The sequence below is a fragment of the Sorghum bicolor genome, chromosome 6 (genome assembly GCF_000003195.3).
Source record: "Sorghum bicolor cultivar BTx623 chromosome 6, Sorghum_bicolor_NCBIv3, whole genome shotgun sequence".
Taxonomy (NCBI): Eukaryota; Viridiplantae; Streptophyta; class Magnoliopsida; order Poales; family Poaceae; genus Sorghum; species Sorghum bicolor.
In genome coordinates this window covers 44575184-44592605 of record NC_012875.2, presented here as the reverse complement: position 1 = coordinate 44592605, position 17422 = coordinate 44575184, and the positions used below count along the sequence as shown (strand labels likewise).

At 40.0% G+C, this 17422-nt stretch overlaps 2 protein-coding genes across 3 annotated transcripts; both read left to right on the top strand.

Moving 5' to 3' along the window:
• LOC8077602 (zinc finger BED domain-containing protein RICESLEEPER 2) lies at positions 4873-10014 on the top strand. 2 transcript variants are annotated; one of them, XM_021464090.1, is made up of 6 exons: positions 4873-5114; positions 5803-6165; positions 6306-6570; positions 6689-8519; positions 8610-8689; positions 9638-10014. In XM_021464090.1, the coding sequence occupies exons 3-4, from the start codon at positions 6333-6335 to the stop codon at positions 8257-8259; spliced, it is 1809 nt and encodes a 602-aa protein (XP_021319765.1). In that variant the 5' UTR covers positions 4873-5114; positions 5803-6165; positions 6306-6332; the 3' UTR covers positions 8260-8519; positions 8610-8689; positions 9638-10014. The 2 variants fall into 2 exon arrangements, with proteins under 2 accessions (XP_021319765.1, XP_021319766.1); XM_021464091.1 differs by having other exon boundaries at positions 4873-5337.
• Positions 10407-15921, top strand: LOC110436479. Its single transcript, XM_021463582.1, has 7 exons — positions 10407-10451; positions 12492-12842; positions 13752-13842; positions 13993-14077; positions 14255-14329; positions 14416-15369; positions 15511-15921. The coding sequence occupies exons 1-6, from the start codon at positions 10407-10409 to the stop codon at positions 14447-14449; spliced, it is 681 nt and encodes a 226-aa protein (XP_021319257.1). The 3' UTR covers positions 14450-15369; positions 15511-15921.

The window sequence follows — 17422 nt, the reverse complement described above, 5'->3', positions numbered from 1 at the left end:
TACATGTGACCAAAATATCTTTAATATTTTCTCTCATTTTCTTACTTCATTCATCATTTAAAATTCTCTCAATGTCTTAATGAGACATTATGCATTCTTATGCACTAGTACTAGTTTGATCACGCGTGTGCAAGGCTCCAACAACAAAGGATAGGCCCATATCTTCAAGGGACAACGTAAGGTCAGGGCCATGTACTGTGGTGGATCATCAAAGATACGAAGAATGCAAACGTTGAGCAAGCGACCAGGCACTAACAAATTTTTTAGGTCATTTTATTTTCCCTTATTATTCTCCCTCAGCTAAACTTCTCTGGATTGGCTTGTTTGCCGAGTGCCACAGGCACTCAGCAAAGGCCAAAAGACACTTGGCAAACAGTTTGCCGAGTGCCGCCCACGGCATACAACACTCGGCAAACCATGTGTCGGCAAAGCCAAATTTTACCGAGTGCCGCCATGACCTTCGGTAAAAAAAAGCGAAATTGTGATGGTGGGCGGCACTAGGGTTTTTTTGCAAATATTTTTTTGCCGAGTGCGCGATCTAGAACACTCGACGAACATTTTTTTTAAAAAGAAAGAAAATTGTTTGCTGAGTGTCCATAGCGGAGGCACTCGGCAAACCTTTTTGTAAAAGAATATATATTGTTTGCCGAGTGCCTTGTGTAGCACTCGACAAATATTTTTTTCAAAAAAATAATAAATCCCTTTTGATATCTTTTCGACAACGTGTTTGGCAAATTTAAATTATATATATCTTGTGAAATTCACTCGTAAGTGTATATTGGATGCTTCTGTGAATATTTTATCATTATTTCATACGGTTATATCTAAAATTCAATGTAATTAAAAATCTATAATTTTATGTGGTTATAATTATAAAAATACGAAGAGAATCCAAAAAATACCAAAACCTGGCATTAATCAATCTATGTCATATATTACCTATGGAAAATGTTTCGAATTAAAATCCCAACTCGACAAATTGCATTGCCTCAAAATATTACCATTAGTGTCCGAAGTATATGAGTCTTGTTCGGAGATGCTTCCGTTTGTAAGCATGCTACGTGACAACTTGTGCGAAACATTATCAAATTTTTACCGTAGCCCGCACGCATGATGTGAAGACATCTTGACAAATCTCATGATTTTTGAACTTTGTTTGTATTTTATATAATTTAAAAATCATTTGACCCCTAGTTGCTCGTCAAGTTTTGTGAGCAAGATATTTGAAATTTTCTTTCATTCCCTACATTTAGCGTTATTAGTATCTCAATATCATGAATATTATTTTTTGATTCATTTTAAGCACTTATTCGAATCACTCGTAGTTGAAATTTGATTTATCAACAAAAATTCAATCAAATGAAATAAATCAACTAAATATAGTAAATAGATCGATAAATTAATCATATTGAAACATGAAGTATCTTGCACTATACAAGCTGAGCATAAAAAGTTTGGAGGACAGAAGCTAATTTTTTTTTGCCGAGTGCTAGGAAAAAAACACTCAGAATAATTTGTCTTTGCTGAGTGCTATACAAAAACACTCGCCAAAGAGATGACATAGTTAGCCCCACCAACAGTTTGCCGAGAGCCTTGGAGTTAGCACTCGGCAAAGACTCGGGTTTGCCGAGTGCCTGGCCTGTGGCACTCCGCAAACATCAATGTTGTCGTGTGTTTTTTGTTTGCCGAGTGTTCTTCCCAGGCACTCGGCAAAGAGGTTGTTTGCCGAGTGCACGACAGAATGCACTTGGTGTTGTGAATGACGCCAGATAAACAACGAAGAAGACAAGATCAAAACACAGCGGAGACACAAGATTTGACATGGAAAACTCCTCTAATGCGAAGGGGAAAAACCACGGGCGCTAGTCAGCAAACACTCGTCACTATTATCAAGAGTTGGGTTACAACAACGTGCGGCGGCTTACAAGATCATATATTTGGTGGAACCCTAATTTACCCAAGCCTCCGGCAACGGACCTCCGCTTCGCTCCATCAGAAGTCGGCCTTTATAATGTGCATCTGAATTTTGAACATATTCAACACTTGGCAAACTCGCGGACACTCGGCATTCAAGGGGATTCCGGTAGTGGAAATCTTGCTACCTAATATGAGATCTGTAAATGTCACCGCCCTAGATAATTTTGTTCAATCGTTTGCTTCTGATTTAGAGGTTGGACGACATGTACCGACTACCGAAGCAGCCGAGCATTACAGTGAGCAGAAGGGAGACCAACATGACTTGACGCAGTGTGATGGGAGATCTTGCTGCTGTGGACCATAAAGCTTAGCTGCACTGGTTGGACAGCCCGGGACTTCCCTCCACTCTCATGTAGCTAAGAATCCTGGTGCCTCCCAATCCCATGATACACATACTCTTCATCCTGTGCATAAAGGCTGTAATGTATATATGTTGTCTCGCTGATGGACACACCCTCGAGCCCTTTAATATAGAATGCCTTTAAGATCATGACGATTTATTGGTCCGTGCAGTTCTGCGGCATTCACATGTGTGAACTACCTGTGTTTGCTAAGGGCATAAACAACAGGTCTCTTGATCCTGTCTCCTTGATGTCAATTTCACAAAGAACACCCCCCCCCCCCCCCCCCCCGATGGTTAGGGACGGGGTTGGCGTCGTCTCACGAGACGACAGGGATGTACCGTTGCCCGAGGTCGCGACTCCTTCTTCAGCACCGTTGTACGGGTCGGCAGCGTCTCCAACTGAGGACATGGATCCAGTGTGTGCACGTGCAATTCCAGTTTTGGCGCGTCGAGGGCGCGGTTCCAGTCCTTGGTCGCGGCGGCTGACTATAGGGGCTGAAGAGCCGGTCTGCACCATCAATGGCGGGCACGACTGAGCGGCGGTGGTGGTGGCGTTTGCCCACCATGCTGTTTCTTGCCTGCACACAATGCCAACACCCATCGCCGCTTTTGCAAGCAAGAGTTTGGTGATGGAAGCCTCCTCCATAGATGGATCTTAAGGAGGTGGCTTCCCCGTTCCATTCCCCTCATCACCAACTCCAACTCCAGCAGCATGGTGGGATGCGCCCGACAGTGAATCATGGTAATCTCATTCCATTCCTCCCTTCACCAACTTCGACAGCATGGTTCAATCATCTCTAGTTTCTAATCTCGTTGTGTTAGCTCTTGTTGACAATTATCTTTTGACATCAACACGTACTAGTGGCAACAGCTATATCAGAAATGTTCTTATTATCTGATAGTAGACAATTATTTGCCTAGTTTAGTAAAACTTTGTCTGAATTTGATCAGCAGAAAAATCAGGCTCCTGGCCTAATGCATATGTGCCTTATATTAGATGATTTGAAGGTTTGTCAATTAAAATGCTCTTTGAAATGTGCCTTTATATGTGGTAATGCTACTAATTTTCAGTAGATATCATCCTATTTAGTGTATCATCCCCTTTTTTCCAGAAACTATCTAAATAGGTACGCTGATCTTACTGTACTTGTTCTGAAGGCATGTTTTTTTTCTGAAACTTTATAATTTGTCTGGTGCACTATCTGCTGCCATCTTTTCCACCTGTTTGTTGAAACTATCTAAACAGATATGTTGAAGCTTATTGTCATCTTTTCCATATACTGTTATCTGAAGTTTGCTGCACTGTACATCAAAAGGCTTATCTATGATGCTATCATCTACCTTGCTAGAAGAAACTATAAGGGAGCTTGGAGAGGAATTGAAGGACGACATTCAGTGATTGCAGTTATCCACGTTGCTTCCTTGCCATTGTATTTCTATACATGCAATTCCTGTCAAGTTTCAGTTCAATTTGGAGCAGCTTGCTTTTTGGTTCAGATTGGCAAATCCGGTCATGTGATATGTTGATCAATGGCCATAAATGTTGCTAGTGTGTTGGTCTATTATATATCAAATAACAACATGGTGGTACACAAAATAATAGTCATGATTGATCTTGTGGCTACATGCATAACATTAAACAGCTGCACACGACCCTTGTCTATGGTTATGGTTGTATGATTTGTCTTTTTAGCTGTCTGTACATCTAATTCGAGGCACTTGGAGATGACACCTTGTCTCTGGGTTGTACATGCCCTAACATTGTGTTGCTTCCAAACTTTATTTCTTCTCTAATCCTAAAAAGGCTATATAGTTCCCAAAATGCCTTCTCAATTACTGGGAATATAGTTTGCTCTCATTAGAAACTTAGCCTAATGCCATGCGTATGTCAAACACAGTAGATAGAACATTATTGAGTATTACTATGAATTAATGATGGCCATGACAAATAAATGTCAAGAGTTTGTTAATTGTGATACTCGCAAATAACTATAAGCTATATTTTGATTTAATTAGATTGGATGGTTATGATCATCTATTAGTTTCTATAAAAAGTAATAGATAGAATATATTTTTATTAAATTTTTATTTTATAATATAAGATAAATAAGGAAAATTTTAGATAAAGTCTTGAATATGGCATAATGCATGTCATATAATTTAGATTTGACCTAACATATATACGTGGGACAATTTAATTGGCATAATTTGATGAGCTAAGTATGGTAAATATTGCAACCGCTGCCATATCCCACATGGACCAAAAGGAAAGGGCTTGCTCCCCCGTTTCTGTTTCTTCCATGATGAGGAGATTTGATACTATCTCCTTTTTTAGGTTAATTAATTAATTAAAAAACTAAAAAAATGAATGGCTCACATTTTGTTTGAAGTATTAACTCCTAGCGCCCAGCGGCCGAGGTAATGCAAGGTGGGGCGGGCTGCCGCTCCAGCCCGCTGGGCTGTCTGCACCACCAGCCCATATGGGGTTGAAAACCTAACCCACTAAGACTAAGTGGGCTAAGCATTTGGACCGCGTAATCCAGGGGTAACCCACGTCTATCACGAATTCACGAGGCATTCAATATCGCTAGCATCGCCGCCGCCGGTCTCATGGCTTCCCGACACCACCGTCGCTGCCACCGCAACCTCCACTAATGGCGTCGCTGCTGTTTCCTCCACCTCCAATACAGGCGCTGCTGCCTTCTTCACCTGCACCAGTGGTGCCGCCACCTCCAGTACCAGCGCCGGCGCCGCCGCTGCCTCCACTGCCCAAATCTCGTCCAGGAAAGGAATGGTAGGTGGCTACCTGTCTCCTTCAGATCTCCCGCAGATGGCCTGGTCTCCGCGGTAGACCATCTGCCGGTGTCGAGGAAACCGTTGCTGCAGCGGTTCATGGAGAAGCGCAAGTGGCGTCGGATTTGGTTGGGATTTGGAGGACCCGGGGTTCCGTGGTTGTTCCTCTACGGCAAAGATGGGATTTTCTTCTCTGATGTGCGCGCGGCACCGCGGACGTGCTGGTTCTGTGATTTTCCCTCCACCGACATGAGATTTGATTCACGCTAGTGTGATCTGGGTGCCAAAATATGAGAATTTTTTTTGTTACTTGCTGAATGTAGAGCAGGTTCATGTGCCGCTGAAAATGGCTAGTGTTTTCTAAACGAAGATGTCTACTACTCCTACAATCTACATCGTTGAGATTTCCTTGTTTGGACGACAATAAAATATTTGCCTGATTCCTCTTCTTTGAACCATTTGTTTGCTAATTTTTAGGTATTATAGCACACTTGTAACTATAGCAGAATTGTACTGAATGTTATATTAGTACAGAATTGTACTGAATATTAAGCTTTTCCATTTCCTTTTCATCTTTCTCCGATGGGGTGAAAGAATTTTATTAAGCTTTTCAATTCAGCTGTTTTGAAATATGGTGCGAAGCTGTCGAAATATGGTAATGTTACTAACTTGAAATTTTGTCTATGCAGATTAAAGAGGAAAAGGCGTCCTCATCAACAGCTAAGCGGAAGGTCTCTGATGTGAAGCAGGCAAATGCACCAGTGATGTCGATGCATTCACTGGCATCACTATTGCCACTGCCACCTTCTGGCGCCGGTGCTGACTTGTCAAGCCACGAAGCCATACGCCTCTATTCTCCCGATCGACCGACAAGATTTTCCTTGTTCATTGTTCCTCAACTGCCGAGTTCCTCTGTGGTGTCGCCCACAGCTGCTGCTGCCACCCCTGCAAATCAGGATCAGTGACACGGTGACTCATCCACAGCTGCTGCTACCACCCTTGCAGGTCGGGTTCAGCGACACATTGAAGCGAAGGCTAAGAGGAAGCAACAGGTTTGGATCTTGCAGCTTATTAATTAGCTTGTATGAGTGAAATGGAAACCTGCAGTAGTTCTAGAGAGAGCAGTAACAACAGCAAGGACCCTGCTGTGAAGCAAGTAGTTGTGGATTAATTGATAATGTTGTCTATGCAGATCAAAGGGGGGACGACATCCTTATCAATGGCTAAGCAAAAGGACCCTGCTATGAAGCAAGCAAATGCATTGCCATCAAAGCGGTTGAAGTCGCCAGTTGTAACCATGTCACCACTTATACCAGCAAGGTCAATAGGCGTGAAAATGTTGTTATCTGCCAACCTCAGCTCACCAACAGTGATAGTGTCGTCACAAGGGACAGCAAGCTCGAAATCACAATCGCCGATATCTCCTTTTCTCGGAAAAAGAACTACTGCTGCTGCTGGTAAGTGATGATGTTATGTCTTCGCTACCATTTTCTTTGTTTTACTATTGCTGCTGCTATTAGAATATTATTTGTTTTACTATTTGTCTTACAATATTATTTCTATGCCAACCATTAGGATCTTCACATAGAAGTAAAAGACGCAAACTTACCTCACATATATGGCAGCATTTTGAGGCAATATATGATAATGATATCTTAGTAGAAGCTCAATGCATTCATTTCAACCAAGTGTTCAAAGCAACCAGAGATGTTGGTACAAGTGCATGTGGTAGACACATCAAAGTTTGTGAGGGAAAGGCTAGGTTAGAAGAAATGGTCTCTCAACTGAGTTCAACCGTGCCCTTAACTGATGCTTCCTTGAAAAATTGGAAATTTGATCAACAAGTAGCTCGCCAAGAATTAGTGAACTTAATAGTGATGCATGAGTTGCCTTTCAGTCTGGTAGAGTATCCAAAGTTCAGAACATTTGTGGCTGCTCTAAATCCGTGGTTCAAACAAGTTTCTAGAACCACTATTAGGTCTGACTGCATTAGTTCATATGAGGAAGGAAAAATAGTCCTACGGCATGTGCTACAAAATTCGGTCTCTAGGGTTTCTCTTACTGCTGATTTATGGACCTCAAACCAAACATTGGGCTATTTATGTGTGACTTGTCACTACATTAGTGAGAACTGGAAGATACATAAGAAGATCATAAAGTTCGCTTTAGTTGAGACCTCGCATGATGGTTGGAACCTATTCAATACTATGTTGGAAACCTTGCAAGATTGGAATCTAGAAAGCAAACTTTTTGCTATCACATTGGATAATGCATCAGTAAATAATAACTTTGTGACAACTTTAAAAGAAAACCTTGTCTCAAAGGGTCAACTCCTTCGCAAAGGGAAGTTGTTTCATTGTCGTTGTGCAGCCCATGTGTTTAATCTCATCGTCCAAGAAGGTTTTAAGGCCATAAGTAGTGCTACCAAGAACATTAGAGAGAGTGTTAGATATGTGAAAAGCTCACAAGCTCGCAAACAAAGGTTTGAACTTATGGTTGAGAAATGTTCTATTCCTGTTGAGAAACGCCCTCCACTCGATGTTGTCACCAGGTGGAATTCAACTTACCATATGCTTGTGACATCTTTGAAGTATAGGAGAGCATATGAAGCTTTAAGGCAAAATGACCCACAGTACATACATGAGCCTTCGACTGAGGATTGGAAGTTGGCAAAGAAGCTTTGTACCTTGTTAGAACCATTTTATGATGCCACTATGAAAGTATCTGGCTCAAATTATCCAACTTCAATTCACTACTTTCATCAAATCTGGGAGGTAAAGAAAGATTTAGATAAAGAAGCCTCAAATTCTGAGTTGGTTATAAGAACAATGGTTCATGAGATGAAGCAAAAATTGAAGAAGTATTGGGATTTGTCGTATTTAAATATCTGCATTCCTATTATTCTTGATCCTCGTTTTAAGTTGAAATTTCTAGAGTTTCGCTTAAAGGAAGGATTTGGGATAGAAGCATTCAGATATCTATCTAAAGTGGAGATGACATTTAGAAAACTATTTGCTGAATATTCCTTAAAAGTTGGTGACTCAGTCATTGCGGAGGAACATAGTGTCAGTAATGTTGAGCTGAATGAGTTAGACCCATGGGCAGATTGGGCCCAACATCAAAGTGCTCAGAGAAAAAAAAGTTAATGAGTTGGATCAGTACTTCGAAGAAGAAAAAGTGCCTGTGACAGTTGATCTAGATATCTTGCAGTATTGGAAGATACACTCAACAAGATATCCAGTACTTGGATGCATGGCACGTGATGTTTTAGCTATACCTGCATCCACAGTGGCCTCAGAGTCTGCATTTTCTACCGGAGAGAGAATAGTGAGTGATTATAGAAGCAGGCTCAAGAGTGAAACAATTGAAGCTCTCATTTGTCTTCAGGATTGGTTAAGATCGGAGGGTAAATCTTAATACCATTATTTTGTTCATAATAAGTTTGTATGCAAAATAATGATGTAAACTAACTTTTTATCCCTTTTCTAAATTTTAGATAGCACGCATGATAATATAGCTGGAATTATAGCTGCGGATGATGAAGATTGTATTTAGATAGAAGAAACATTGAACAAGGTAATGCCTTTTATGTCTGCAGAATTTAGCATTAGTGCATTATATCCTGTGTGGCAGTGGCATAGAAAATGCAGAATTTAGAATTTAACATTATATCTTCAGTGCTGCAGAATTTAGAATTTAACATTGAACAAGGTAATAACTTGGATGCATCTTCTCATCGAAGATTATTTAAGCTCAGTTTCATTTGCTCATCTATCTACATCTTACAAACATTTACTGCATGTACTTCAAACCCTTTCTGGGACAGAGGTAGTAGTTGTTAGCTGAGTGCCCAGCTAACACTTAGCTGAGGCCGTTTGGATCCACCCCAGCTAAATTTTAGCAGCTAATAGTTGGCTGGATGCTTCCAAACAGGGCCTTAGTGCTCTTGTGCTATCCAAGTGTCCATTGAGTCATTGCCCAATATTTTATGGCCTACATGACCTTAACCTTATATTTGCTAATTATCTGTTAAAAAAACTCGACCACTGCTTGCCTGTTTATCTGTTAGAATAGAATGATTGAATAGAGTTTAAAATTGGTATAGGGTAATACTGTAATAGGATGTTGATTAACTGATTAGATACAATCCTTTGTTATTTACATACATGTGAGGATGGATTTTAACCCAATGAAAAAATCTAATGTTCTAAGAAATGACCCACTGACCTAGAAACTAATGTCAATGCAATGCTCTAAATAATACCCACATGAATATAATAGAGCCTGGATGGTGCACCTGTGATCCTAACTTCTTTGCCCATATTTTTGTAATTATAATCACTTTTATTTTGCTGTAAACACATTTTAGTATAGTGACTCACCGTGGCTTTGCGTTTTATAATGTCAATATATTCAACTGAATGCAACATTTGTTTTGTGGAAATGTGTAGCATGATGCCTTGTAGAGTAACTGTTTTTACATCATAGATACCATTTTTACATTTAACGCTACTTTGGTTGCAGCTACAAACTTGCTATAGACTTTCAAGAACAAGTCGTAGATGCCTACAGTAGGTGTGGCAATGGTGCCTTTGAGGACCTCAGGGAAGCTAATAGGCTTTTAGAGCAGCTCAACAAGAAGGCACAAGGATTGCCTCATGCAGTATTTCCTGCATATTCGTACATGTGCAGCCTATGTGTTCAATCATGCACAAGGATGATGATCCTTCTGAAGAATTTAGGCCCTGTTCGGAATGTGGGATGTTTTACCTGTTTCTATGTTTTTATGTGAAATTAAACTGATTTCTGTGAATTCCCTGCATTCCAAATGGGTCCTAAATACATCTACAGAGCTCTATTTTGGGCATCTGGAAAATTACATTTTGGTTTTCTGAGTTCCAGATTATGTGGACAGCTGCTCTTCAGCCAGGATTTCTCATCTTCTTTTGAGATTAATTCTACAGGGGTTAAATGACTAACCATTGTCCTATAAAGGTCCCCACACTGATGCTGTTTGTATAGCCAAATAGTTCAATCAGTAAATGCATGCTTGTCTTTGTTTTTACATTGATTTCGATTTTCATTATTCTCTTTGTGTGGCATTCAGAGATTGTTTGCCTGTGCTTGCATTTTCTACGTATCTACAAGAGGACATTATCACATACTCAACTGCAAACTGAATGTTGCTCAGCTTGCAAGAAGTATGACCTGAAGTTTTAGCATTCCAGTTGAACTGATTCAGAAAGCTCATGATGTGTTAGTCATTTCATTTAAATAGGCCTTTGAGCCAACGATGGACGAGGAAGTCTTGCGATGTAGCACTTTATGGGCTGACACTGTAACCCGTAGACAGAGAGTGGCGTGACTTGGGCTGCCGCTCCAACCCACATAACAGTTGCAGTTGATGCGGACGTGGGGTGGGCTGCCCAACGCCGCCCCACCTGCATCTTTAGGTCACACATCAAGAACTGCACCTTCATTTCAGCCTTGAACACTCTCAACTCAGCGTCATGCCCTCCTGTGATCTATGAGGTCGTCGACGTAGAGACTGACGATCAAACGCCTGGAGGCACTTCCGTGCGTGTACACCCCTTGCTCGTTCTTGCTGCACCAAAAGCAGAGGGAGAACAGCCTGTAGTCCAGCTTGGTGTTTCAGGTGCACAGGCCCTGGCACAGGCCGTACAGCGCCTTGTGGAGTCACAGGACCTTATCGGGGTTGTTCTCGTTGATGAAGCTAGGAGAGCGACATAGATGTCCTCCTAGAGTTCACCATTGAGAACACTGATTTAACATCCTTGTGATGCACTAATCAACTCCAGTGTGCATCAATGGCGAGCATGAGCTGCGTGGACTTGATTCAAGCGACCAGGGCGAATACCTCTTTGAAGTATTTCTGTTGGAGTTGCTCTTGATAATTTTGATGGTTTTGTTTAATTCATGATTCGAGATAGATTTCAAACTCCAGAATACATTTGTGAACCGATTCATAGTAGATAGCAAGGAATTATAAGTTGTATGTCCTTTCTCGCTTTGATGCAATGCATCACAAGTTTCATGTTTCTATTTCTGAACTCTCTTAAGTATAAGTATTGTGTTAAGATATTGTTATTTCTGTATTTTTGTAATGTAACGGTAGAACTAGTTCAGATATATGATCATTGGATCCCTTGAGGCTACAAGAACACAAGAAACACTACAGGAAACTCGCGCTTTGCCGAGCGCCCGACCCTTTGCCGAGTGCCAAGGACAGGCACTCGCAAAGACTGGCCTTTGCCGAGTGCCACGTCAGACACTCGGCAAAAACATTCTTTGCCGAGTGTTTTTTTGGCAGTCGGCAAAGAACCCGCTTTGCCGAGTGTTTTTTTGACACTCGGCAAAGACCTTCTTTGCCGAATATAAAAAAAACACTCGACAAAGAAAAATTTCAAATCAAATTTTGAAGCCCTAAACAAATTCAAATCAAAAAGTTTTGCACTACAAAGTTATATAACTTCTCAAGATCTATAATATTTATTTTGGTTATTTCTTCATTTGACAAAATGAAAATATTTGTTCACAAATTTTACATCTCTCTCTTATAGTTTGACCAAACAACAAAAATAATCTTTGAAGATCTTGACAAGTTATGAAATTTTATAGTTGACAACTTTTTGATTTGAGTTTATCTTGTCATTCCAAACTGCGTCTTTATTTAAAAATTTTTAAATTTGATTTTTCTGAAATTACCTCAGATGAAAAAACTGCCTAAATAAACTTTGTAGGTCTTGAAAAGTTATGAAACTTTGTAGCTGATAACTTTTTGATTTGAAATCATGTTGTCATGCAAAAACTACGTTTAAATTTCTCAAATTTGAAATTCAAATTTTGTAAACGACCTCGGATGGAGAAACTTCCTAAATGAAAATTATAGATCTCAAAAAGTTATGAATTTACATGTGATTTGGTATAATATATGAAGAACCAAAACACAATATAAACACAAGTGATGGTGTAGTGCAGTGGATCTCCACTACTATATAATCCACCAGTTCTGAACTTAGCTAAATGTACCCCATAACCTACTATTACAGTCATAAGCTACACTAATTACACCCAAAAAAATACACCCAGAAAGCTGTATCTTTTGAAATTAAGGGACGAGATTAACTCTAATCTCTCATTCCACTGACTCAATTCCATCCAACGGTCATAAACGCTGGGATCAAACTCATCCCTCACCCTCAGGCCTCAGCCCGTCCCGCGCGGCTCCTCTCCCCACGCACTCAGCGACTCCTCTCCCTAATGCACGCGCGCCTCCTCGCGACTCCTCCTCTCCCTGCACGACTCGCGAACAACTCCTCTCCTACACGAACGAAGCTCTAGCAGGACACCAGGCTAGGCCGCCGGCCACCAAGCAAGGACGCCAGGCCACCGGCGACCAAGCCTCGTCAAGCAGCTCATCGCCGGCTTCCTAAAGACAGCGTGTGCAGTGCTCTTCAGTCGCACGGCGGCGACATCGGCCACGGCGGCTTGTTCATGCGGCGGCCCATGGCGCAGCGTCGTGGATCCACTATGGTGTGGTGAGCCTTCATCACGCCGGCAGCCAAGGCAGAAGCAGCGACCAGGCCAGACCTCGGTCTCACCACGGCGGCCTGCACAGGAGGATGTCGGCAGCGCGCGGACGCATGTGCAAGAGGGGAAGTGGGGAACTCCTGGCAGCGGCGGCACCAAATCACTGATGCTGGATCAGGTACTAATCCACTCATTCATGACTTGGTTTGGGATTTAGTTTTGATTGAGCAAATTAGGGTTTCTGAATTTGGGGAAAGCTCAAATTTGGCCGAGATTTGCAAAATCCCCTCCTTCCATGTGCTAATCTAAACCCTAGCCCCTTAATTGGACACTAATTTTGCACAGCTGCATTAGTCTATGATTAGTCCGTGATGGCTGTTGTGTGCTTGTGCAGGTGTGTTAATTTTTTCCTTCCTGTATCAAGTATATACGCAGCAGGAGCTTCCAGTCTTCGTAAATATGAAGCCTTTTTCTTTCTCAAGTTTTTTCATATCTGAATTCACTTCTTTTTTTTTACCATCTAATGGATTAGATGTTGAGAGTATTTTTCCATTCTAAATCAATATGTACCAGTGCCAGGGTTCAACTTGACTGGTATAAAAAAATACTAAATAATATTCATGTGTTGCAAATGTCAGAATTCCTTTTATTTGTGAACTGAGGTACTATAGAATTCTATATACAACTCAATTTACTGAAACCAAAAGTTCATTCAGATGGGATGAGTAACTATCTCATGATCAATAATCCTGGTTTGTTCTAATTGTTCTGAATTTCAATGCATGACTATGATGAATGCTTGAGCTATGTATCAGTACTCACTTTTGGGGTCTGTTTATATAAAAGAAAAATTAGAAGGAATGAGGAAAAAAGATATACCTCCCTTTGCATGTTTTTTAAGATCCTATGTGGTCCTCCTTGACTTTGATGGTTTGAAGTTGTCATGTACTCTGGTTACAGTTTCATTACTAGCACAGCTTATAGCTTACACAAATATCATATGTTTCCTACTTAATTTTGATGCAAGGTATGCCAATTTACGAGTCTATTAAATTTATATTTGACACATAATGTGAAATAAGTTCAGTGCCAAACCAAATATTCACTTCAATCTATCATTGCTATTGGATCCAAAACCTACTCCAATTCTGCATCTCCCCATGAAGATGTGCATCCAGGTATGGTCTCTCTCCTCTCAATTCATCACAAGATTAGTGTTTCTATAGACTTCATATACACTTCTTTGCTGCTTATCGGTCTACTCTTTGAGAGACCATCTGCTCTACTTCTTTGTGTTCTACACTACAACTAAGTTTTTGTTTGCCTGGAAATCGAGGTTCTCCTAATGCCCAAAGAAATGACTATCTTGGATCAGCACGAGATACGTGACGTACTAGAATATCATCTGTTAAGGTCATCTGGCTATCTTAATATTTAGGAACCATCTTTCTTTTGTGTATGAGGATACATTTCTCGATTTGCTGCCGAAAATTTGAGGTATCTTATTCTGTCAGGCATCAAATGCTGCATTGATTTAACTGCTAAAATATTGGATGCTAAATCTAATTCTTGATGAATTGTTTGGTGCAGTGGAAATGGCATCCACTTCATAACTACGCGATGGCATTGCTTCTGGGACAGTTGTGTTGGCATCAACTTGGTAGAATAAGTTACGTGCTTATGATTTCCATTTCTCTTTCGTATCTGACAAAGGGAAGGCAGATTTAACTATGCAAGTGTTGCTGATACAGGATGGTTTCACCTCTCTTCACAAGGCGTTTATAGCTTCTCAATGTGCCTGTAAGTTCATCTCCAAGTGGATATATGCTAAAAAGATGTATAACCGGTGTGAGTGCCTAATCTGGAACTACGAAATCTTAGCCAGAGCAGCACTGAGCTTTTTTTGCTATTGTACTGGAAGAATGCTATTAGTAAAGTTTTGTTCTTATCTCGAAACAGTCTTGGGGATTAGCAACAGTTGCAATAAGCATTTGATCAAATATAACAATTATATTGTCTTTTTTATGCAATTTAATTTTGTCGTTTTACTTTGCATATATTTCAGTTCTAATTTGGTACGTGTACTAGATAGGTTTAGCTAACTAACTGTTATATATCACTGATTACTGGATGGAATACTTCACTTTTCCATTATCCTGTTTCTTGCATTTACAGTATGACATGATTGTTCAAACAGGCTTAACTAGAGAGCACACTATTTTCCTTTGATCAATATATTTATCCACTTGATTGTCTATAGGTGACTGCTATCCTGGGAGTGTTCTTCATCTCTAGGCATTTGCAGTAACATGGGTGATATTTGTTACTTCAATTCGTCAGTCAATTCAAACAAGATTCAAAAAGTTTTGCACTTTTGCATGTCCGTCAACAACTCATTCTCACTCTCTGATTAGTAAAACAGGATCCAAAAGGTTCCAATATAGCTGTAGTCAGTTATGCTTCATGTTAGAGCTTGAGTTTTGTTAATTTTAAACAAAAATGCACATTAGAATATTCCTCCTTTATTTATTGGATGGATTAACTTTGTTGCCTGTTGTTGTGTGCTCTGGCGATTTTTGGGCATGTGCATCCGCTGGCTGCTGGGGTGTGCTGGCCTGTTGGGGGCGATTTTCGGACGCCGCCCTCACCTGGTTTCAAGTCTGGCGCCTCTCCTGAGCAGGACTTCTCTCTTTCAGGCTGCGAAGGTGAGTCACGACCTCTCTTCTCGCCCGACTAAAATTAGACTCTATTTTTGTGTACTACTATACTGAAATAGACTAATTTCAATTTGTGTTAATTATTGCTCTAATTTTATATTTTTATCACACTTTAATATTTGTGAACAGGTGTACATGGCCATGGTGGAGGCAGATGTAGGAAACCATGCCCATATGCGGGAGCTTGACAAATGAAGAGGAAATGATATTCTTAATTTGAAATGAGAAGAACTGACATATCATTCTACAAACATAATAAGAAAGGAAGATCCTCTTGTATTGTCACACTAGGTTTATGAGTGCAGGCATTTAGAAATTGTATATGGAACCATCAATGCACTAGCATAAGTTGATGTTGCACTAGCTAGCTGCGGAGAAACTCGCCTCAACTTTTTGCTAGGTTACAATCCTAGCTTGTACAATTGCCAGGCTATAGATTTTTTTAGGTCTTTTCAATTTTATGTTAATGTGACTTGTGCTTTGAATTTAATAAGCTAATTGTACTATGTGAGACGTTAATTTATTATGCTTTATTATGCATGAGTGTTTTTTGTATTATATATATGGTCATATATAGTTGCATGAGACTTAAACTGTATAAAATTGTCGTTGTTTGGTTGTTTGCATGTGCATCTTGAAAAAAACCGTAGCGTTAGCACGGACACTGTACTAGTAAGGAGTAAGGTGCTTGTGAGAGAGGTCCTAGGTTTGAATCTCAGTTGCAGCAAAGTTGCAAATTTTGTTGGAAAATCGTTGAAAAAATTGGGGAGGTGCTAGCTGATGGCAGCCCTCCCCCTAAAAAAAATTTTCCCTATTTTTTTTGGAATTTTTTCATTTCTATCTTTGCCAAGTGTCTGACACGTGGCACTCGGCAAAAAATCTCTTTGCCGATTAATTCTTTGTCGAGCGGCCTTTTCCGAGTGGGCGCTCGGTAAAGCCTTTGCCGAGTGCGAGAGGGGCCTTTGCCGAGTGTCCGAACACTCGGCAAAGTCTCAGAATCCTGTAGTGAAAAGGATAAGTGACCGAAACTTGAGCTTCACTTGTATTGGAGAATTTCATATTGGTGAGCTGTACAATGTATTAGGTTTAGATGACTACTCTTTTGTCCAAGTTGTGCCCATGGTACCAAACAGTTCTGTTCGTCAGTGTTACAATTTTCTTCCCTGATGGTTACTGTGGTAAGAATGATTCATCATCAGAAGAAACTAATTTGAGGGTTCACATGGATACGTAGTTCGCAGAATTTACTCAAATTACTTCTAAAAGCTAGAATTGCATGTTGAATTAATGCATTCTCTGAAACTAATTTCTTTTTTTTTAATAAGGTGACTCTTTGGAGTTCAGAACAAAAACAAATTATTGTTTCATTTTTTCTTATTTTTGTAGATCCTGATGAAAGAGTTTAAATGTTGTCAACTTATAAAGGCATATATAATTGGCTTTGCCAGAAACCTTGTCTGGAAAATCAAACAGCTCCATGTAATCGATCATTTATTTACCTTGAATGATGAGGTCGTATCTATGTGTTCTACGTAAGCGCTTACATGATGCCACTTCAAAAATTCCTGTTTACGCTCATGCAAGCTAAATTTCTCGGACTTTGCTGCGGTATTCCTAAATAACTGTGAGCCATCCATTTATTTCGATCGGATGGTCAGATGAAATATATTTTTATTTATTTTCTTGTTTTAGAAAATAGGATAAATAAGGAAAGTTTTAGATATAAAAAATATTCCTTGATTTGATTGATGCATGCATGATCTTATTGATATAGTAAATCCATTTTTTTAGTGTGTGCATGCATAGCCGTTGAGGGGTTAGGGTGTGTGTTCGTGTACTGTACGTGGCTAGCTGTGCATGTGTTGATCGACATAGGTATAACATGAGTGGATAACTTGTTAGTGCAGGTAACATTTTATTATTTGTAACTTTTAAATACAACAAGTCTTTTGATCTGACAAGTCAAACCTTCTTAAGTTTAATCAAGTTTGTATAAAATAGTATGAATAAATATTTGTTAAAATAGGTTTAATATGAAAAC